Source organism: Neoarius graeffei, chromosome 25 (genome assembly GCF_027579695.1).
Source record: "Neoarius graeffei isolate fNeoGra1 chromosome 25, fNeoGra1.pri, whole genome shotgun sequence".
Taxonomy (NCBI): domain Eukaryota; kingdom Metazoa; phylum Chordata; class Actinopteri; order Siluriformes; family Ariidae; genus Neoarius; species Neoarius graeffei.
Window position 1 is genome coordinate 5,961,806 of NC_083593.1, and position 17,769 is coordinate 5,979,574.

The 17,769-nt window shown below is 40.4% G+C and overlaps 1 protein-coding gene across 3 annotated transcripts in view; it reads right to left on the bottom strand.

The window, feature by feature from the left end:
- Positions 1-448: 448 nt before the first annotated feature.
- The window catches only part of nf1b (neurofibromin 1b), a 153,482-nt gene continuing 136,161 nt past the window's right edge, over positions 449-17,769 (bottom strand). For 2 of the 3 annotated variants that reach the window (XM_060908982.1, XM_060908981.1), the window contains 15 exons: positions 17,693-17,754; positions 17,424-17,538; positions 16,870-16,971; positions 13,958-14,098; positions 13,067-13,193; positions 12,841-12,972; positions 12,600-12,735; positions 12,364-12,521; positions 12,134-12,256; positions 8,600-8,724; positions 8,191-8,291; positions 7,712-7,854; positions 7,251-7,297; positions 5,501-5,717; positions 449-4,183 (listed from right to left, as the gene is read on the bottom strand). In XM_060908982.1, the coding sequence (XP_060764965.1) occupies positions 4,041-4,183; positions 5,501-5,717; positions 7,251-7,297; positions 7,712-7,854; positions 8,191-8,291; positions 8,600-8,724; positions 12,134-12,256; positions 12,364-12,521; positions 12,600-12,735; positions 12,841-12,972; positions 13,067-13,193; positions 13,958-14,098; positions 16,870-16,971; positions 17,424-17,538; positions 17,693-17,754 (1,872 nt within the window). In that variant the 3' untranslated portion in view covers positions 449-4,040. Of the gene's footprint in view, positions 4,184-5,500; positions 5,718-7,250; positions 7,298-7,711; positions 7,855-8,190; positions 8,292-8,599; positions 8,725-12,133; positions 12,257-12,363; positions 12,522-12,599; positions 12,736-12,840; positions 12,973-13,066; positions 13,194-13,957; positions 14,099-16,869; positions 16,972-17,423; positions 17,539-17,692; positions 17,755-17,769 lie in introns of those variants that run through there. The other variant, XM_060908983.1, reaches the window with a different exon arrangement.

The following is a 17,769-nucleotide window of genomic DNA, read 5'->3' on the forward strand; positions in this document are numbered from 1 at the left end:
TCACACTCACATTCACACCTACGCTCAATTTAGAGTCACCAGTTAACCTAACCTGCATGTCTTTGGACTGTGGGGGAAACCGGAGCACCCGGAGGAAACCCACGCGGACACGGGGAGAACATGCAAACTCCGCACAGAAAGGCCCTCGCCGGCCCCGGGGCTCGAACCCAGGACCTTCTTGCTGTGAGGCGACAGCGCTAACCACTACACCACCGTGCCGCCTGGTGGAGACCAATGAAATGAAATCTAATTCTTGTTAGATTAATGGCATTGATAACATTTTAGGCATCTACATCTCAAAAAAAACCACTATTACTTAGTATCTTGTACATATCTTGTACAAATGTATTATATTTTGGGCCTTTGTACCAACCAGGAAGTTGGGCCTTTTCAATAAAATAGAATTACTCTCATAATCAGCACCAAATGTAGACCATGACGAACAATCTGGACAGAATGTACTTTATTAGTGTAAGGTGTGTAAATATGAAATCAGATGGTAACTGGAATTTATTATACAACATTTTTCTTTCCAATTGTCTAGATCTTCGGTTTGTAACCATCTGTTTATCGTCAGAGGTTTTATGACTGCTGGGAACATGATGGACGTCTCAGTTACCGATGCAACAGTAAGTCATATTCTGTTGTACACATACAGCAATGAACTCGTACAAAAAGCAAAATAATACAATATATTGTCACATGTATTTACAGTGTAGTAAATATACCTCTTTCAATTTTCTTTACACAATTATGCACAGTTGTGAAGGATAAAAAACAGGAAACAGATGAAAAAAGGTTCTGTTTTGCATAACTTCAGCAAATTACACTTAACTAGTTAAGGTATTGTGAAAGTCTATGGCTAAACACAGTCGCTCACTCACACCCCCACCACACACACACGCGCGCGCACACCCAAGATAAGGGCAAAGCCATATTACCTGCATACACTGATGGTTATCCGATTAATAACACTTCACCCTTTCTGTCCTCCATCAATTAATCTTTTCTGATCCAAACCTGTCTTTAAAGCTTCATTAATATAATTGGCCCTGATGTGAATACAAAAAACTAACATAACATTCAAGCAAAGATATTTAACTTAATATATTTTAGTAAGAAAACAATCTAAATGCGTTAAAGAATGAATAAGTAATACATCTCCAACATTAAAACCTGCACAGTGCCATCTCACCTTACCAAAGTTCATTCATATCAATAAAAAGTAATAAAAAAAATCTTTTGACAGGACAAAGTGGAAGTTGATGACCTCACATGTATGCATGTGAGAGCAGATTGCATTAAAAAAAATAAAATAATTCTTTTACATATTTAAAGGTAGACTACCTTTCAGATTTTCAGTGTAGTGTAGGTCATAAAAAGAAATTTTCCCTGACACCCAGTTATTTTTGTTTAGTGGACTGAAAGCTACTGAATTCGAAATCACAGACTTCCAATTTTATTAGTTTTTTTTTTTAAATAGCGCAATTAATGAATTTAGAGCCACATGGCCTGAAATTCACCGCTATTTTTTCCTGCTTCACCATGACCCAATACAAGATACTACGTCATGCATCACGTGGTGGGCTTTCCCTGTTTGCGCAAGGCATTGTGAGATACAAATTTGAAACAGGAGAGAAAAATGGAGGACGTGAGTGTGCGAATGAAACATGAAAGACCGACTACAGTAACGGAAAGCGAGAAGAAAAGACGTTGTGTTATATACGAAGTAAAGGAAACTCGGGACCAAACTAATAAATATCGGCGGTCAGCGAGCACCTCGGTGTGATCAGCTGTTCGTTTAGCGACAGAATGATGGAAACCATCAGTGCACGCTCAAAGGGAAACCTGCGCATGCGCTCACACACGGACTTCCTCTGGCTGCTTGGCTGCACGAAGCGAGCGATTTCATGCACATTATTTGCTCGGGAATCCCCTCAAATTAAATAAATTCCCAGCCAAAGAATAGCCTGATATTTTGTGAGATATTACAGAAATAAACATATCACAATGATCAAATTTCAGAGGGAACTAAATTTCACCGTTTTTATGAAATCGAAAGGCCGTCTAACTTTAAGTATTTTGTGTAAGGATGGTGATAATTCAGCGTTTGCCAGAGAAACACAGCCTCAATGGTTCTGACTTTCCTTTGCATTTCTTCTTTGCTCTGGATTCTGAAGTTACTTTGGATAAAAACATCTGCTGAATGGATAAACATGTAAACCTAACTTTTTTTTTTAAATCACAAATCGTTAGACATGAGGCAGAATAAAACCCACACAGAGTTGAGTATTAAATGTCCAAAACCTTCTCTCTAGGATTCAGAAATTCAACCTTTAACACAAGCCTGAAATGATTAAATTAGCATGATCGATAGCATTGCATGTTTCTTTCATTCATTAATCTTGGTCAGGGTTGTGGATCGAGAGCCCATCTCAGGAACACAATGCATGAGGCGAGAACACACCCTGGTCAAGAGGCCAAAACAAGCCAAAGCACCTGCACGGCAACATCTCTACATTTTCCATGAAACTTTAGGACTATCAGAAATCTTAGATGCTTTTTTAAGCATTATAAACTGCACTTTTAAAACGCTGAACTACCACAACATCCTTGTTTATTTCAATACTTGACGCAAATTAAGACTTGGTCCCACCAATCGTCCCACTCGCAGTGTTGGTGAATGAGCTTAGATTATATTGCACCATTATCCACAACTTTGGTTTTGCTACAAATTCCTCACAGATGATTATGAGTATCACATTCCTTCACGTTCTTCTTTTCAAGGAGACACTGCTTCACAATTTCTTGCTAATTCAAGTATAGACTCACTGTAAACACTCAACTGAGTACCATGTTGATGTGTTGTGTCCACACCAAAGACTGTAAAGTATCCCCTTTCCAATATGACACGACAGATGATTGACACATCCCTGATTTGACACAGTGCCAACATCAGCGCTCTGAGTATTAGCCAATTCCTCCTGATACTGATCAAATGCTGTAAAAGTTGTTGGTTAGGTTTCAGCTAACAATGTGTTTAATGGAAATACCGATTCTAATCGAGCTACTTGTCTATGCAATAAAAAGAAGAAAATGATCAGTCAGCATCACATGCCTTCATTTCATGGATTAAAAGGATGGCGGTGGATAAAAATGGAACTAGTTCCATTCTGAGCAAGTGCTGTTTTACTATCAGTCTGATGTTGATAATCAGATAGTGCGTTGAGCAATATCATCATCATCATGGAGACCGATATATTACAACAAAACAGTTTAGACAATTTTTAGGGAAAAAGCCTACACTGCCATGGGCAAAGCCATCCATCCATCCATCCATCTGATCTACTTATTTAAAAATGTCATTAGCCCTCAATTGTCCAGAAACAGTTCTGCACATCCATGGACCTGAGCAGGACTGGAAACATACACACTGTAATTCAAGTGCAAATTATACTGTGAATATACAGTAATGTGTGCTGCATGTGTTAAAACCGAGCTATTTGTTCCCAAAGACTTGCTAGAGGGAAAAAAACAAAACGCTTTTGCTATAAGAAAAGCAGAATGTATGCAGAAATAAACCTTGTAGAGAAAAAAAAAAAACGTTACAGGACTAAACGGAGCTGAAAGAGCAACCTGGTTAATACTTTCCATAAAAGTTAATAAAAATAATCATAATCATAAAAAAGCTTTTAAAACACTCAAATGCAGTCTGGAATTGTAAATTTCAGTGCTTTTCCTTTAGATACCTGGTTTGTAGTATTTAATAAAAAGAATTAACAGAGCTGTTGAGGTGCATTTAAAAAAAAAAAAGAAGATAGAGTTCCATTATAAATATGAAAAATTCTCCTCAAACACACACTGACTGGTTCCCAAACATGTGAGAACTTTTCCCATTAGTCCTGTGGTTTTATTGATCATCAGGCAAAGTATGGCTGAAAACGGAGGTGGGGGGGGGGACCCTAACTAAGAGGAGCAGAAGGAAGGAGTGTGTGAGTAGAAATGCAGCATGGAGTGTGGGCCAGCAGAGGACACCGTTTTCATACGATTTTCTTGATGCTTGGCCTCTTGAAGCTGCCGGCGCTGCGCTGCTTCTGCACGTGGCTGGCCGAGCCGTGTCGCGCACGTCCACTGGTGGGAACCGCCGCGCTCGGAGACAACTCCACGTTCTCTTTATCAACACCTGCAGAGTGACAGCACACACTGAAAGAGCTGCTAAGAGATGGAAACTAGCATGAGGAGGAGAGAGAGAGAGAGAGAGAGAGAGAGAGAGAGAGAGAGAGAGAGAGAGAGAGATTCTTGTAAAAGAACCAGAGCCGGAAAGATGTAGACTGGAGACAGTTTGCCAAATAATGCAATTTTATTCCAGATTAATCACATTTTAGTCACACCCGAATGTGTGAACAACCAATCATCTTCCCTGACTCCGCCCCACTGGTGCTGACTGACGTGACAACAGGAGGAAATAAAAGTCGCAATATGAAATAAAAACAAACAAAAATGACAATTGTGAAAGAGTATGATGAAATATGTCAAGTTATGCATTTCTTTATTGACTTATTTCACAGTATTGTTTGAATCTTTCATATATTTATTGCTGCGCTTTTTTTTTTTTAAATGATTTATTTTATTTTTAATGGACTAACATGCCATTCCATGTAATCCCTCTGTAAATCTGGAAAATATCTATCTAAAAGTTCAACTTGACCAATAACTCATATTTTAAGGCATAATAATCAGGATAATATAATTCATATTAATTAATGCATCATTTAATCTAATTGCATTGTAATACATTACGTTTTCATGGCTGAAACCTTCATAATTTACTTTAGAATCTGTGCCTAAGAGATGTTTCAAGGTTACATTAACACCAAGTTAATGGTAGTGAACATTTTCATAGCTGCTGGAACAACACTCCCACTAAACAAACACGAAGCAATGCGCATATTCAAATCAGGCTAATGCAAAAAGGATGCGACCTTGCTGCGTTACAGGCCGTCCTCGGGTTCTGTGGAAAATTTTATACTTTTTTTCAAAAGTTAACTGAGTTGTAATTTAAAACCAGTTTTGAAGTGCTCTTCAAAATCTTCTTCCCCTGAAAGCCTTTAAAAGCTGTTAAAGCAGGTACGACGTCGCGCCGTGTGCTCAGTACAGAATATATGGTTTAGTGTGTGTTGTGTTGGATGAAGGTGTTTGTATGGGCGGCACGGTGGTGCAGTGGTTAGCACTGTCGCCTCACTGTGACCTCCGGTGCTCCGGTTTCCTCCACCGTCCAAAGGCATACGGTGAAGTTAACTCTACTGGCTACTCTAAACTGCCCATAGGTGTGTGTGTGTGTGTGTGTGTGTGTGTGTGTGTGTGTGTGTGTGTGTGTGAGAATGGTTGGGTGGGACCTGCTCTACATCCACCCTGGTCAGCTCTCCTGAGTTAATGTGCATTTAACAGTCAACTATAGCTGACGAAGGAGAAGGAGGGGTGTGGGGGTGTGTACACTGACCTGCCGAGTGTTGTGAGGTCGCCAGTGAGGTCATGGAGTTGGAGAGGTTGAGGTTGGCAGTGATGCTGAGCTGGCTCTGGACCGGAGGTGGATACGGAGACGTGGGTGTCCTCAGCGCCTCCTCGCTACCTTCCTCATCAATCCCGGGCAGATAGGTGTCAATCAGAGCATCCAGAAACTTAACGATCAGCTCGGCATAGCCCGGGATCTGGTTTTGCTGTGGGCAACAGGACAGCGGCTCAGATTAAAGAAAGAAAAGCTACGCCATCAGATACCAAGCACCATTTAGCATAATGTTTTTATATACACACACAGTATATAAATGTGAAAGCAAATAATTCAGTTAAAAAACAAACAAACAAAAAAAAAGCATAAAACCAAAAACAAGACATGTTTAAATTAAAGGCATACCGCCTTTAATTTTTGCCTTATTTTTGTTTATTGGACTGAAAGCTACTGAATTCGAATCACAGACTTCCAGTTTCATTAGTTTTTTTTTTAAATAGAACCATTAATGACTTTAGGGCGACGTGTCCCGAAATTCTCCACTATTTTTTCCTGCTTCACCATGACCCAATTCAAGATACTATGTCATGCATCATGTGTTGGGTTTTCCCCATTCACGCAAGGCATTGTGGGATACACATTTGAAACAGGAGAGAAAAATGGAGGACGCGAGTGTGCGAATGAAACATGAAAGACTGACTACAGTAACGGAAAGCGAGAAGAAAAGACATTATCTTGTGAAGGAAAGGAAACGCAGGACCAAACTAATAAATATTGGCGCTCAGCGAGCACCTCGGTGTGATCAGCTGTTCGTTTAGCGACAGAATGATGGAACTGTCAGTGCACGCTCAAAGGTAAACCTGCGCATGCGCATACACACAGACTTCCTCTGTCTGCTTGACTACATGAAGCGAGCGATTTCATGCACATGATTTGTTCGGGAATCCCCTCAAATTAACCCATTGACGCCGGATGCTGCGTCGCGCAACATTGCCCCTAGCGCCGGTTGTTGCATAACGCAACATTGCCCCAAATGCTGGTTGCTGCATAACGCAGCATTGTTGATCTGTCATTATTTTCAAGACGCATGACAGATTTGTTTTTTTTTTTATAAAAATGTGTTCGTGTTAATGCTGAATGAGCATGATCCAATAAAAGCAGAGAATTTTATCTTTTAAATGCAACTATTTCATGTCTTTATGTGCTTCAGAGGCTGAGATATTGAATTTTTCATAGGTGTTTTCAATTAATTATTTTTATTTCAGAAAACCCTCAGGCAGATGGGGACCTTTTCTAAAAACTGGCTTAGGCATTTGCAGACGTTTTTTTGCAGGCGTTTCAGGCGTCAATGGGTTAAATAACTTCCCAGCCACAGAATGGGCTGTTTTGTTTTTTTTTAGATATTATAGAAATCAACATAAATCATAATGACCAAATTTCACCGATTTTTACAAAATCCAAACACTGTCTAGCTTTAAAGAGCAGATTTAAAAAAAAAAAATAAAATTCCTCATTTAAAAAAAAATATATCTCCGTCAAACCACGAATGAAACAATTATCTTTCATTTTAGAAAACAGGGTACATCTTTGAGTCAGAGGACAGAAATCTCAGAGGACGGGTGTTGTTCCACTCTGACAGCAGTGTTGTTAATAATGCAGAAAACAGAAAAGGGAGTTTTCTGAAACAGGAGTTTCTCAGCCACTTCCTGTTTTTCAGTAAACCAGAGAAATTAAGGCTCACTACCTTTGAAAAAGGCCCGGCAAATCTCCAGAGTCCATTAAATCCGAAACCTGTGGGCGAGAGAGAAAGTGGGGAAGAGTGGTGATGTCACCTCAATATGTCTGAGATCAGCGCTCATTCTCCATTCACAGCGTTTCGACTGAAACAAACTGCGTCACTCTGAAAATGAGAGCTTTATTATGTATCAGTAAAAATAATATGGAATAGGAGCACAGGAATTGAGTTTATTATAATGGTGTAATTCATTTTTATTTGCTGTAGCTTGATATGAATTCATCGTAAATGTATAAATAAATGGTGTAGCTTCTAGCTAGTTAATATTAACCCTTTCAACACTGTAATTCTCATGTGATTTCATACATCATGTCAATCATGCAGCATAAGCCCAGTTTAACTCTTAAAGTCATGTCACTTGTTAATGCCTGGTTGGGTGCAGCAAGTGAGGTGTGTGTGTGTGTTTTTACTCTGAAGGTATGAGGGCTGGTACTGTGGTGGTGACTCCTCATGGTACACCACACTCTGTACAATGCCATGCACGGGGTTCAGCAGGTTCGGGTCCTGGCACATCGACAGCAGCGTGTTGATCTTCGAGTCCAGGAGGTTGTGACTGCAGGGAAAAAGTGTAAAAGATTAAGGACGTGTGAGTTACTGAAATCTCAGAGATCTTAAAGATAAACTGGAGGCGAGTTAGAATTACTCAATATAATTAAATTATTTCAGAGCTGGAATTAATTTAAGGCCTGGAAAAACAGCTACTGAATATGTGAGTGGTGTTACTGTACCATAACCTTTAAGCGAATCCTGTTCGTATACACAAATACTGGTTTACACTGGGAAGGGGGCGGGGCTTGTAGGACTGACATCAAATTCATATCACAATGTCTAATGGCATTCTCTCGTGGAAATGCTACAGTGTTGATTATAAATGGTTTCTTTGACTTACACGACAGGAAAGACTTTTGGAAAGACAACGCTGGCCTCGGCTAAAAACTCGTAGAGAATCCTCTGATCGAATTCATCTGTCGTGTTTTTGACCTGAGTTGCCTGCAACAAACATTAAACGCTTGTTTATACATTTGCATTTGATTACGCTAGATTTTAAATTTTAAATATCATCCTGAATTAAAAAAAAAGTGAAATTTGCAATATCCTTTCAAAATGGAGAAGTCATCATGTTATGAAACCAAGTTAAAGTGTTATAAGTGAACCCCTGAAGAGGAACAGAGACGCAGATAGAGAGGCCGAAAAGACAACAGGAAACAAATACACAGACAAACACGACAAAGAGCCCGAAAAGAGGAACCAAAACGAATGAGCAAGTGTGAAAGTGTGTGCGAGAGGTGAGTTTGCACCAGCACGGTGAGGAGAAGGGCCTGGATCTTTGGGTCAGTGAGGACCTCCTCGTCCAGGAGGACGTTGGACTCGGACACGGAGACTTTCCTCAGGTGGTGGTGCTGCTGGGAGATTCTTTGGGTTTCTGTATGTATACATTTAAAAAAAAAAACAAAAAAACAAAACAAAAAAAAACCACACAAAGTATATTTCAGCAATCAATCAATCAATCAATCAATCAATCAGCATACCGATATGGTTGGTGTTTAGAGTTTTCTTCTTTATTTTACTCTCAGTGTGATGTACTTTACAAGAAGTGATTTGTGTCAATTAAAATATGCTAAATAAATAAATAAAATAAACACACACACACACACACACACACACACACACACACACACACACACACACACACAATGGCCTGGGAAAACCCTTCCACTAGAAAAATTCTGATTATTTTCTACTATTTATAGCTCTGTACAGACTTAACAGGCTTTCCTGAATTGAAATATGTTTCTCTTTTGCATGCATCTCAACCAGAAGCAGGGCGGAGCTAAGGGGTGGCCGGGGGGGGGGTGTTAGGGTTATAGATAGATATAGAGAAAATATAGAGATGTTGTGTGATGTTTATATTAATGTGTGTGAGATGATGTGTGTTACTGGTGGGAGTACACATTGATTAATAATTGTCACACTCATACATTCTCTCAACACACACTCTCCCCCTACCCCTCTCTCTCACACACACACACCACTCATGCACCACATTTCTGTATTTGCATGTAACACACTCACTCATACACAACACTTATGCACTCTAACACACTGTCTATCTCACACTCACACAATTTGTGCACTACATTTCTATATTTACATGTAACATTCATACACTCTCAACACAGACAACTCATGCACTAAATTTTTATATTTAAATGTAACACTCGTGCACTGTCTTAACACTCTCTCTCTCATATATGAACACGTACTTCACTCTCTTAACACACACTATAAGATACAACTCATGCACTCTCAACACACACCCTCTCTTACACACACCACTCATGCATGATGCACTACATTTCTATATTTACATGTAACACACTCACTGGTAGACACAACACTCGTGCACTCTCAATACACACACTCACCCACACACCACCCATGCACTCTGAACACACACTCACCCACACACCACCCATGCACTCTGAACACACACTCACCCACACACCACCCATGCACTACATTTCTATATTCACGTATAACACACACAACACTCATACACTCTGAACATACACTCTCTCTCTCACACACACACAACTTATGCACTTCATTTTTGTATTTACGTGTAACATATCTTCACACACACACACACACACACACTTCGTATACTACAGCTCATCTATATCTACATGCAGTGCACATACTTTCCCCCTCTCTCTCTCTCACACACACACACACACACACACCACTCATGCACTACACCTCATCTATGTCATGTGTTACATCAGTGTAACACTTTCTCTCACACACACACGCACACACAAACATTTTGTAACTCAACACATTTAGTTTGTACAGTACTTACAATGGACAATATCACAACATGTTGTAAGTGTTTACATATGTTGTATGTATAAGTATACAAGTATTTTCCTTTTCCTGAGCAAAGCACTCTTTATTCAAGCCTGACTAATATCCTTACTACTTCCCAGGTGGGGGCGGCACGGTGGTGTAGTGGTTAGCGCTGTCGCCTCACAGCAAGAAGGTCCTGGGTTCGAGCCCCGTGGCCGGCGAGGGCCTTTCTGTGTGGAGTTTGCATGTTCTCCCCGTGTCCGCGTGGGTTTCCTCCGGGTGCTCCGGTTTCCCCCACAGTCCAAAGACATGCAGGTTAGGTTAACTGGTGACTCTAAATTGAGCGTAGATGTGAATGTGAGTGTGAATGGTTGTCTGTGTCTATGTGTCAGCCCTGTGATGACCTGGCGACTTGTCCAGGGTGTACCCCGCCTTTCGCCCGTAGTCAGCTGGGATAGGCTCCAGCTTGCCTGCGACCCTGTAGAACAGGATAAAGTGGCTAGAGATAATGAGATGAGATGACTTCCCAGGTGCCTGGGACAGGTGATCTTTTAGTTTTTACTTCTGATTTTTAGTAGTGATCGTTAAAATCCTGATGCTTAACTAGAGTAAACAAGTTGGATGGTTTCTTTGTTTTGCACATGCTTTCTTACATAAATAAATTAATACATTAATTTCTGACCTCTTGGCTCACATGGGTTTTGTTCATGAGTTAGGCACCAGATATGCCACCAGATACATCAGAATACAGGAAATCAAATCAAGCTAATTCAAAATTTCCTGGGAGAGGACCCCCAGACCCCCCCCCCCCCCTTTATTTAGTCACAGCATGGCCACCCATTGTATATCCTTGGCCCCCCTTTGGCCACCCCATGTAAAAAATCCTGGCTACACCACTGACCAGAAGTTCCAGGATTTTAAAATCTCATGACCTCCAAAAGTCAAAGGAGGAAAAAAAAAAAAAATTCTATTTAAAGATTTCCTTCTGACCGTGGTTCAGGATCACGGCGCATAATCTGATTACAAATTGAATCGATAAGGCTCATGTCCGTTTTTCTCGGCATGTATCTGTCCAACAACTTGATCAAATCGTGACATTGCGAGCTAATGATGAGATTTTAGACGCCTTTAGGCAAACGCACCATTTTAACATCATGTTTGTTAAACTCGCTCCTTATCAAAACACTATCGTTGCAGGAATCTAACCTAAGCAAGATTTCAAAATTAAATTAAAAAACACCACGTCCATGTTGTGAAATATATTTACGGTTTATTGAAGTTGAGATGTTACAAGCAGAAAAACCCTATTTTGGCCCAAACTCAATTTTTCAATTCATGCACTTGCTGTTAATCTTTAGAGGCGGGGCGTAAAGTTTAAAATAATTTTAAAACTTGTTCTGATTGGCTGAGACTGCTGCCAAACAGTGTTACAGTTCAGCCACATGGAGAAGCCTTGTTCTTTTCTATAAATAAAATATAACTACAAGTTATTTGGTGTCAAAAATGTGTATAAATTTCATCTCTTGTTCAACATGATGCTTACTTTTCACCACAGCAGGATGTGTGACACTTTTCTCGTATAATTTGATCATCAGATTTACCTTCATAGTATTTTTTTTTAGGTAGGAAGAGTTTTGGTAAAGCTAAACAATTGTCTCATCTCATTATCTCTAGCCGCTTATCCTGTTCTACAGGGTCACAGGCAAGCTGGAGCCTCTCTCAGCTGACTACGGGCTAAGCAATTGTGTACTTTTTATATTCATTTTATTATTAAAAAAAATACTACAAGTATCTGAAATATCAAAACTGTGTGCAGTAGTAATTAGGCCACTAACTGTAAATACTTGTTCAGTCTCAACAACAGCAATGTGTGATTCAGATCGAGATTCAGTGACTTTATGACACATTCACACCACAGTTATTTTCATTTACACCACACACAGCCCTCTTCAACGTCATTTCCGCATGCTAACAATAATCACCTAATTCGTAGTCGTTCTCAGCCACTCTCCTCATTTTGGGAGGCGTGGTGATGCCAGACTCCATCTCTGGCCTCTTTGGTGCTTTAGTGTCTGATATCAAGTGCTCGAAGCTTTTTCTCGTCCCTGACACACACACACACAGAGAAGAACTTGTTCAGAGGCTTTATTCAGACTGGATTAGCGTTCCTGTTAATATCTGGTCAGTCCTGGTTGTGTCGTGTCAGTCTTACCCAAAAGCTTTTTGGTGTTGGCCTGAGACGGCTGGCCCATGTCCAGGCTCATGGATTTCCGTGTCCGAGGGCTGATCTGGCCCACGACGGGGTAGTTTACAACCAAGTAGCGCTCTGAAACTTTAGGAGACGCCCATGGATGGTTCTCGCTCAACGTCCTATAATAAAAACAAACATTCACTTCAATATGCTATAGTTATTTACAAGTCTTCATTGTTTAATCTTGTGGTTTGCACCTGCAGCTAGGGTCACTGTTATGCATCGAGTAAGTCTCCATAGGAACATTCTCCATGGCAACATCGGAGAGGAGCAGAGACTTCCTGTGTTTCAGACTGCACCGGCTGCGCACTTCCTCTGACACGGTGAGCAGAGCTGCGATGGTTTGCAGTGAATAAAAATAAAAAGAGAGAGAGCGGTCAAAATGAGAGCACACAGCAACTCGACAGCGCTGAAATTAGCAGGGCGATCAGCGCTCACCAGCCAAGTAGGCCACGCTCTGCGTGTTGACCTCGAACTTATCACACTTGAGATGTTTCCCTACCAGGCTGAGAAGCATGTGCAGGATGCGCACTGTCCGGGCCACAGTGGTGGGGGAGGGGTGTCTGTAGCCTGAGCAAGGGGATGAAAGCACACTTATTTTTTTTGAAGACAGTTAATTTCTCTGAGTTTTTACAGTAGCGATTATAGTATTTTTAGATCTCACCTTTAAGCAGATGACCCACAAGTGCAAAGTTGAAGTTGGAGTTAAAGTTGAGGCCGACGAAGTGGTCCATCTGCTTGCAGTGCCACTCCAGAGGCTTCCGGATCTCCATAAACACCTCCTCAGGGCTCTGTAGAAAGAAACAAACATGGCTGCCATGTCTGGTTTACAACTAACAACAAAAACAACAATAATAAATATATATTTCAAGAACAAAAAAAAAAAATCACTTAAAAACAAGCTACAGTGCACTTTTACCCCTTTCTAGAGTTTACTGATATGCAAACTGACCCCAGACCCCACCCCAATTGCCCCACCCCTTCCTCCACTGTGAACAGAATTTGCGTATTGAAACACCAGTAAGGAAGAAAATCCTTTGCTGAGAGCTGTAATGAGAAAATAAATCAACCATGCATGGTTTAATATGGCCTGAGACAAAATCAACCCAAAGTAAGTTATTTTACAAAAATAGAACACACACCAACAGATACAATTTTAGTTATTAATAAAGAACGTCATGTTGTCCATATTATCCAAATATAGTTACATTAAATGCTGTGGAACATCTATAAAACAAGTTACTTCCTGTTATTATGTACATTACAGCACTTAGGTCTTTTTTCTCCTCTTGAAGTTATTTAAAACAAACAAACAAACAAACAAACAAACAAAACAAAAAGCCCACCATAATAACGTAAAAACGTTTAAACTCCTCCGTCCTGTAGACTTTCCTTTCATGGAAAACTTAAAGCTCCAGCTTCACCGCTGACTGATACTGGAGACGCCAGTTTTTGTTGTTAACTGAAAGCACGTCTTTTAATCTGTTTTTTTGATTATGGGAATTCAACAGATTTTTTTTTTATTTTAGGAATTGTATATAAATGGATGGAGCACCTTGTCGTTGAAGATGTGCATGCTGTCCAGGGTGTGTAGGTTCTGCTCCAGCAGGGCCGTGCCTGCTGAGTACAGGTTCACCTCATCTAGCTGCAGGACTGCTACGGCCACCCAGAACAGGGCCTCGTGCATGGGCGAGTCCTATCCAGGACGAAAAAGTTTAAAGATATTCCTGGTTTATATCATAACACACCCTCAATATCACTGTTTTTACAAATCCACTTCTGAGAGAGTGCTGACAAGCAGTGACAATAATACAACCCCAATTCCAAAAAAGTTGGGACAAAGTACAAATTATAAATAAAAACGGAATGCAATGTGGAAGTTTCAAAATTGCATATTTTATTCAGAATAGAACATGGATGACATATCAAATGTTTAAACTGAGAAAATGTATCATTTAAAGAGAAAAATGAGGTAATTTTAAATTTCATGACAACAACACATCTCAAAAAAGTTGGGACAAGGCCATGTTTACCACTGTGAAACATCCCCTTTTCTCTTTACAACAGTCTGTAAACGTCTGGGGACTGAGGAGACAAGTTGCTCAAGTTTAGGGATAGGAATGTTAACCCATTCTTGTCTAATGTAGGATTCTAGTTGCTCAACTGTCTTAGGTCTTTTTTGTCGTATCTTCCGTTTTATGATGCGCCAAATGTTTTCTGTGGGTGAAAGATCTGGACTGCAGGCTGGTCAGTTCAGTACCCGGACCCTTCTTCTATGCAGCCATGATGCTGTAATTGATGCAGTATGTGCTTTGGCATTGTCATGTTGAAAATGCAAGGTCTTCCCTGAAAGAGTCGTCGTCTGGATGGGAGCATATGTTGCTCTAGAACCTGGATATACCTTTCAGCATTGATGGTGTCTTTCCAGATGTGTAAGCTGCCCATGCCACACGCACTAATGCAACCCCATACCATCAGAGATGCAGGCTTCTGAACTGAGCGCCGATAACAACTCGGGTCGTCCTTCTCCTCTTTAGTCCGAATGACACGGCGTCCCTGATTTCCATAAAGAACTTCAAATTTTGATTCGTCTGACCACAGAACAGTTTTCCACTTTGCCACAGTCCATTTTAAATGAGCCTTGGCCCAGAGAAGACGTCTGCGCTTCTGGATCATGTTTAGATACGGCTTCTTCTTTGAACTATAGAGTTTTAGCTGGCAACGGCGGATGGCACGGTGAATTGTGTTCACAGATAATGTTCTCTGGAAATATTCCTGAGTCCATTTTGTGATTTCCAATACAGAAGCATGCCTGTATGTGATGCAGTGCCGTCTAAGGGCCCGAAGATCACGGGCACCCAGTATGGTTTTCCGGCCTTGACCCTTACGCACAGAGATTCTTCCAGATTCCCTGAATCTTTTGATGATATTATGCACTGTAGATGATGATATGTTCAAACTCTTTGCAATTTTACACTGTCGAACTCCTTTCTGATATTGCTCCACTATTTGTCGGCGCAGAATTAGGGGGATTGGTGATCCTCTTCCCATCTTTACCTCTGAGAGCCGCTGCCACTCCAAGATGCTCTTTTTATACCCAGTCATTTTAATGACCTATTGCCAATTGACCTAATGAGTTGCAATTTGGTCCTCCAGCTGTTCCTTTTTTGTACCTTTAACTTTTCCAGCCTCTTATTGCCCCGTCCCAACTTTTTTGAGATGTGTTGCTGTCATGAAATTTCAAATGAGCCAATATTTGGCATGAAATTTCAAAATGTCTCACTTTCGACATGTGATATGTTGTCTATGTTCTGTTGTGAATACAATATCAGTTTTTGAGATTTGTAAATTATTGCATTCCGTTTTTATTTACAATTTGTACTTTGTGCCAACTTTTTTGGAATCAGGGTTGTATAAATGTATTATTATACATACAGGACACTTTTTCAATGGAATAAAAACGTTCTATTGTGTTCTATTTCCTTCTCGCGGGTTTCATTCATTTGGTTTGATAGCATGCAATATTGTTAGTGTATCGCTTATCCCATGTGTATTATGTATTATTATATTACCCAATGGATAATGAGCATTGAATATGGTTTACGATATTGCATGGTTGTCAAGACGACATGACGTCACGAGTCAGAGACGTAAAACTTCTGTGCTCGCGAGCGACTGTGATGATTTGTAAACAAACATGACTGCCAGGTTTGCTTCGTTAAATACAGAAGATTTTGAGAGAATTTTGAAAGAGAAAGACACATTTAACACCTGAAAGGAATGTGTATAATAATAATAATGGCTATTTTTCATGGTATATCAGATATATTCCATTCAGCTAGCATGATACTGAACTCGTCTTCAGCTTGTTCAATATCATGCTAGCTGAATGGAATATAATCTGATATACCATGAAAAAAAGCCAGCCAATATTATTTAAATCTAATAATATTCAGTAGGTGTCATCGAGCAAAATTTACACAGCCTACCCTAATGTAATTAATCAATCAATCAATGCAATTTTCTATGTTAAGTAGCTTATAGCTACCTGTTTAACACTGGATAAACTCTATACCTAAAGCATCACCCACTCACCTCAGACCAGATAGAGTTGGGTTTTAAAGTAAGACTGCTTTCACGTCTCCCCCCAACAAAAAAGTGCTGTACTCAACATCTTTTGTGATACTTTGAAAAAAGCAGTTTATGCAACACCTACACTGTAACCATAGCAACTATCACTGAATCTTAACTAGTACAAGCTAACTTGCATTTATTATTATTATTATTATTATTATTATTAACAAAGTGTCTGTTCACTTTACATTTTCAATCAGATTTTTTTTTAATTAAAAGAAACTTTCCCAATTTTAATACTTGCATATTCTCTCAAAATAATTCATGGTCTCACATGCAGTGCGTGCATGTGCGCGCGTGTTTACATGTTGATCTGATCAGAGTTTGCTGTACCTTGGTAAGCAGGGGCTGCAGCTTGGTGAGAGCGATGACTGTGGCCTCGATCAGCACCTGGCTGTTGTAACTGTCTGGCCCCTTTAAGCAGCTCTCCAGGCCCTGTCCACACAACAAAGGGTCCATCCGTTGTGAATTACACATTGCAGATGCTCTGTAGTCATCACTATAATAACAGTGCAGCTGTTATCCTGCAGTCACAGTTAACTGGCCGGAGTGAAAGGAAGTCTAGCTGAAGTGTCATTAATCTGAAAGAGGAAACTTACAGCCAAATTGTATGATGTTATCGCTTATGAAAGGCAGCTTTGTGGTGTGTGTGTTTTTTTTTTTAACCACACTCAAATAGAGCAACTTCAAGCTGTCAGGGCGGCAATCCGCATTCTGAAACCTGCTCTGAAGGTCTCGAAGGCCCTGACGGTTCCCCACTGATGGACATTAATGTAAGTGACTGGGTTGTGTTTTGGACGAGTCTGGGAGCCGCTTCTTCGTGCCATGCATCATGCATCATCTTGTAATCACTACACAAAAATAGGTGTGATGAGCACGTGACTCACCTTGCTGAGGATGCGGATGATCTGTTTGACCTGACCGTGAGTGATGCGCTTGCTGATGCAGCCGAACACCACCAAAGCCCGGGGCTGTAGAGAAGGGTTGTACTGAAACGCGAACCTGCAGAAAAAAAACAAAACAAAACATGTGGACTGATTACAAAACCGGTGTTAGAATGACTCATTGACCATCCTGACACACATATTTCTCATATACTGCATCAGCAGAGCACAGTACACCAGATGCGCAAATAAAACTGTGGGTGGTAACTTACTTCTGAGCCAATTCGGTCCACTGATCAAGCCATTTACACGCTGGAATATCCCTCATGCAAGCCTGACGAGAAGAAAT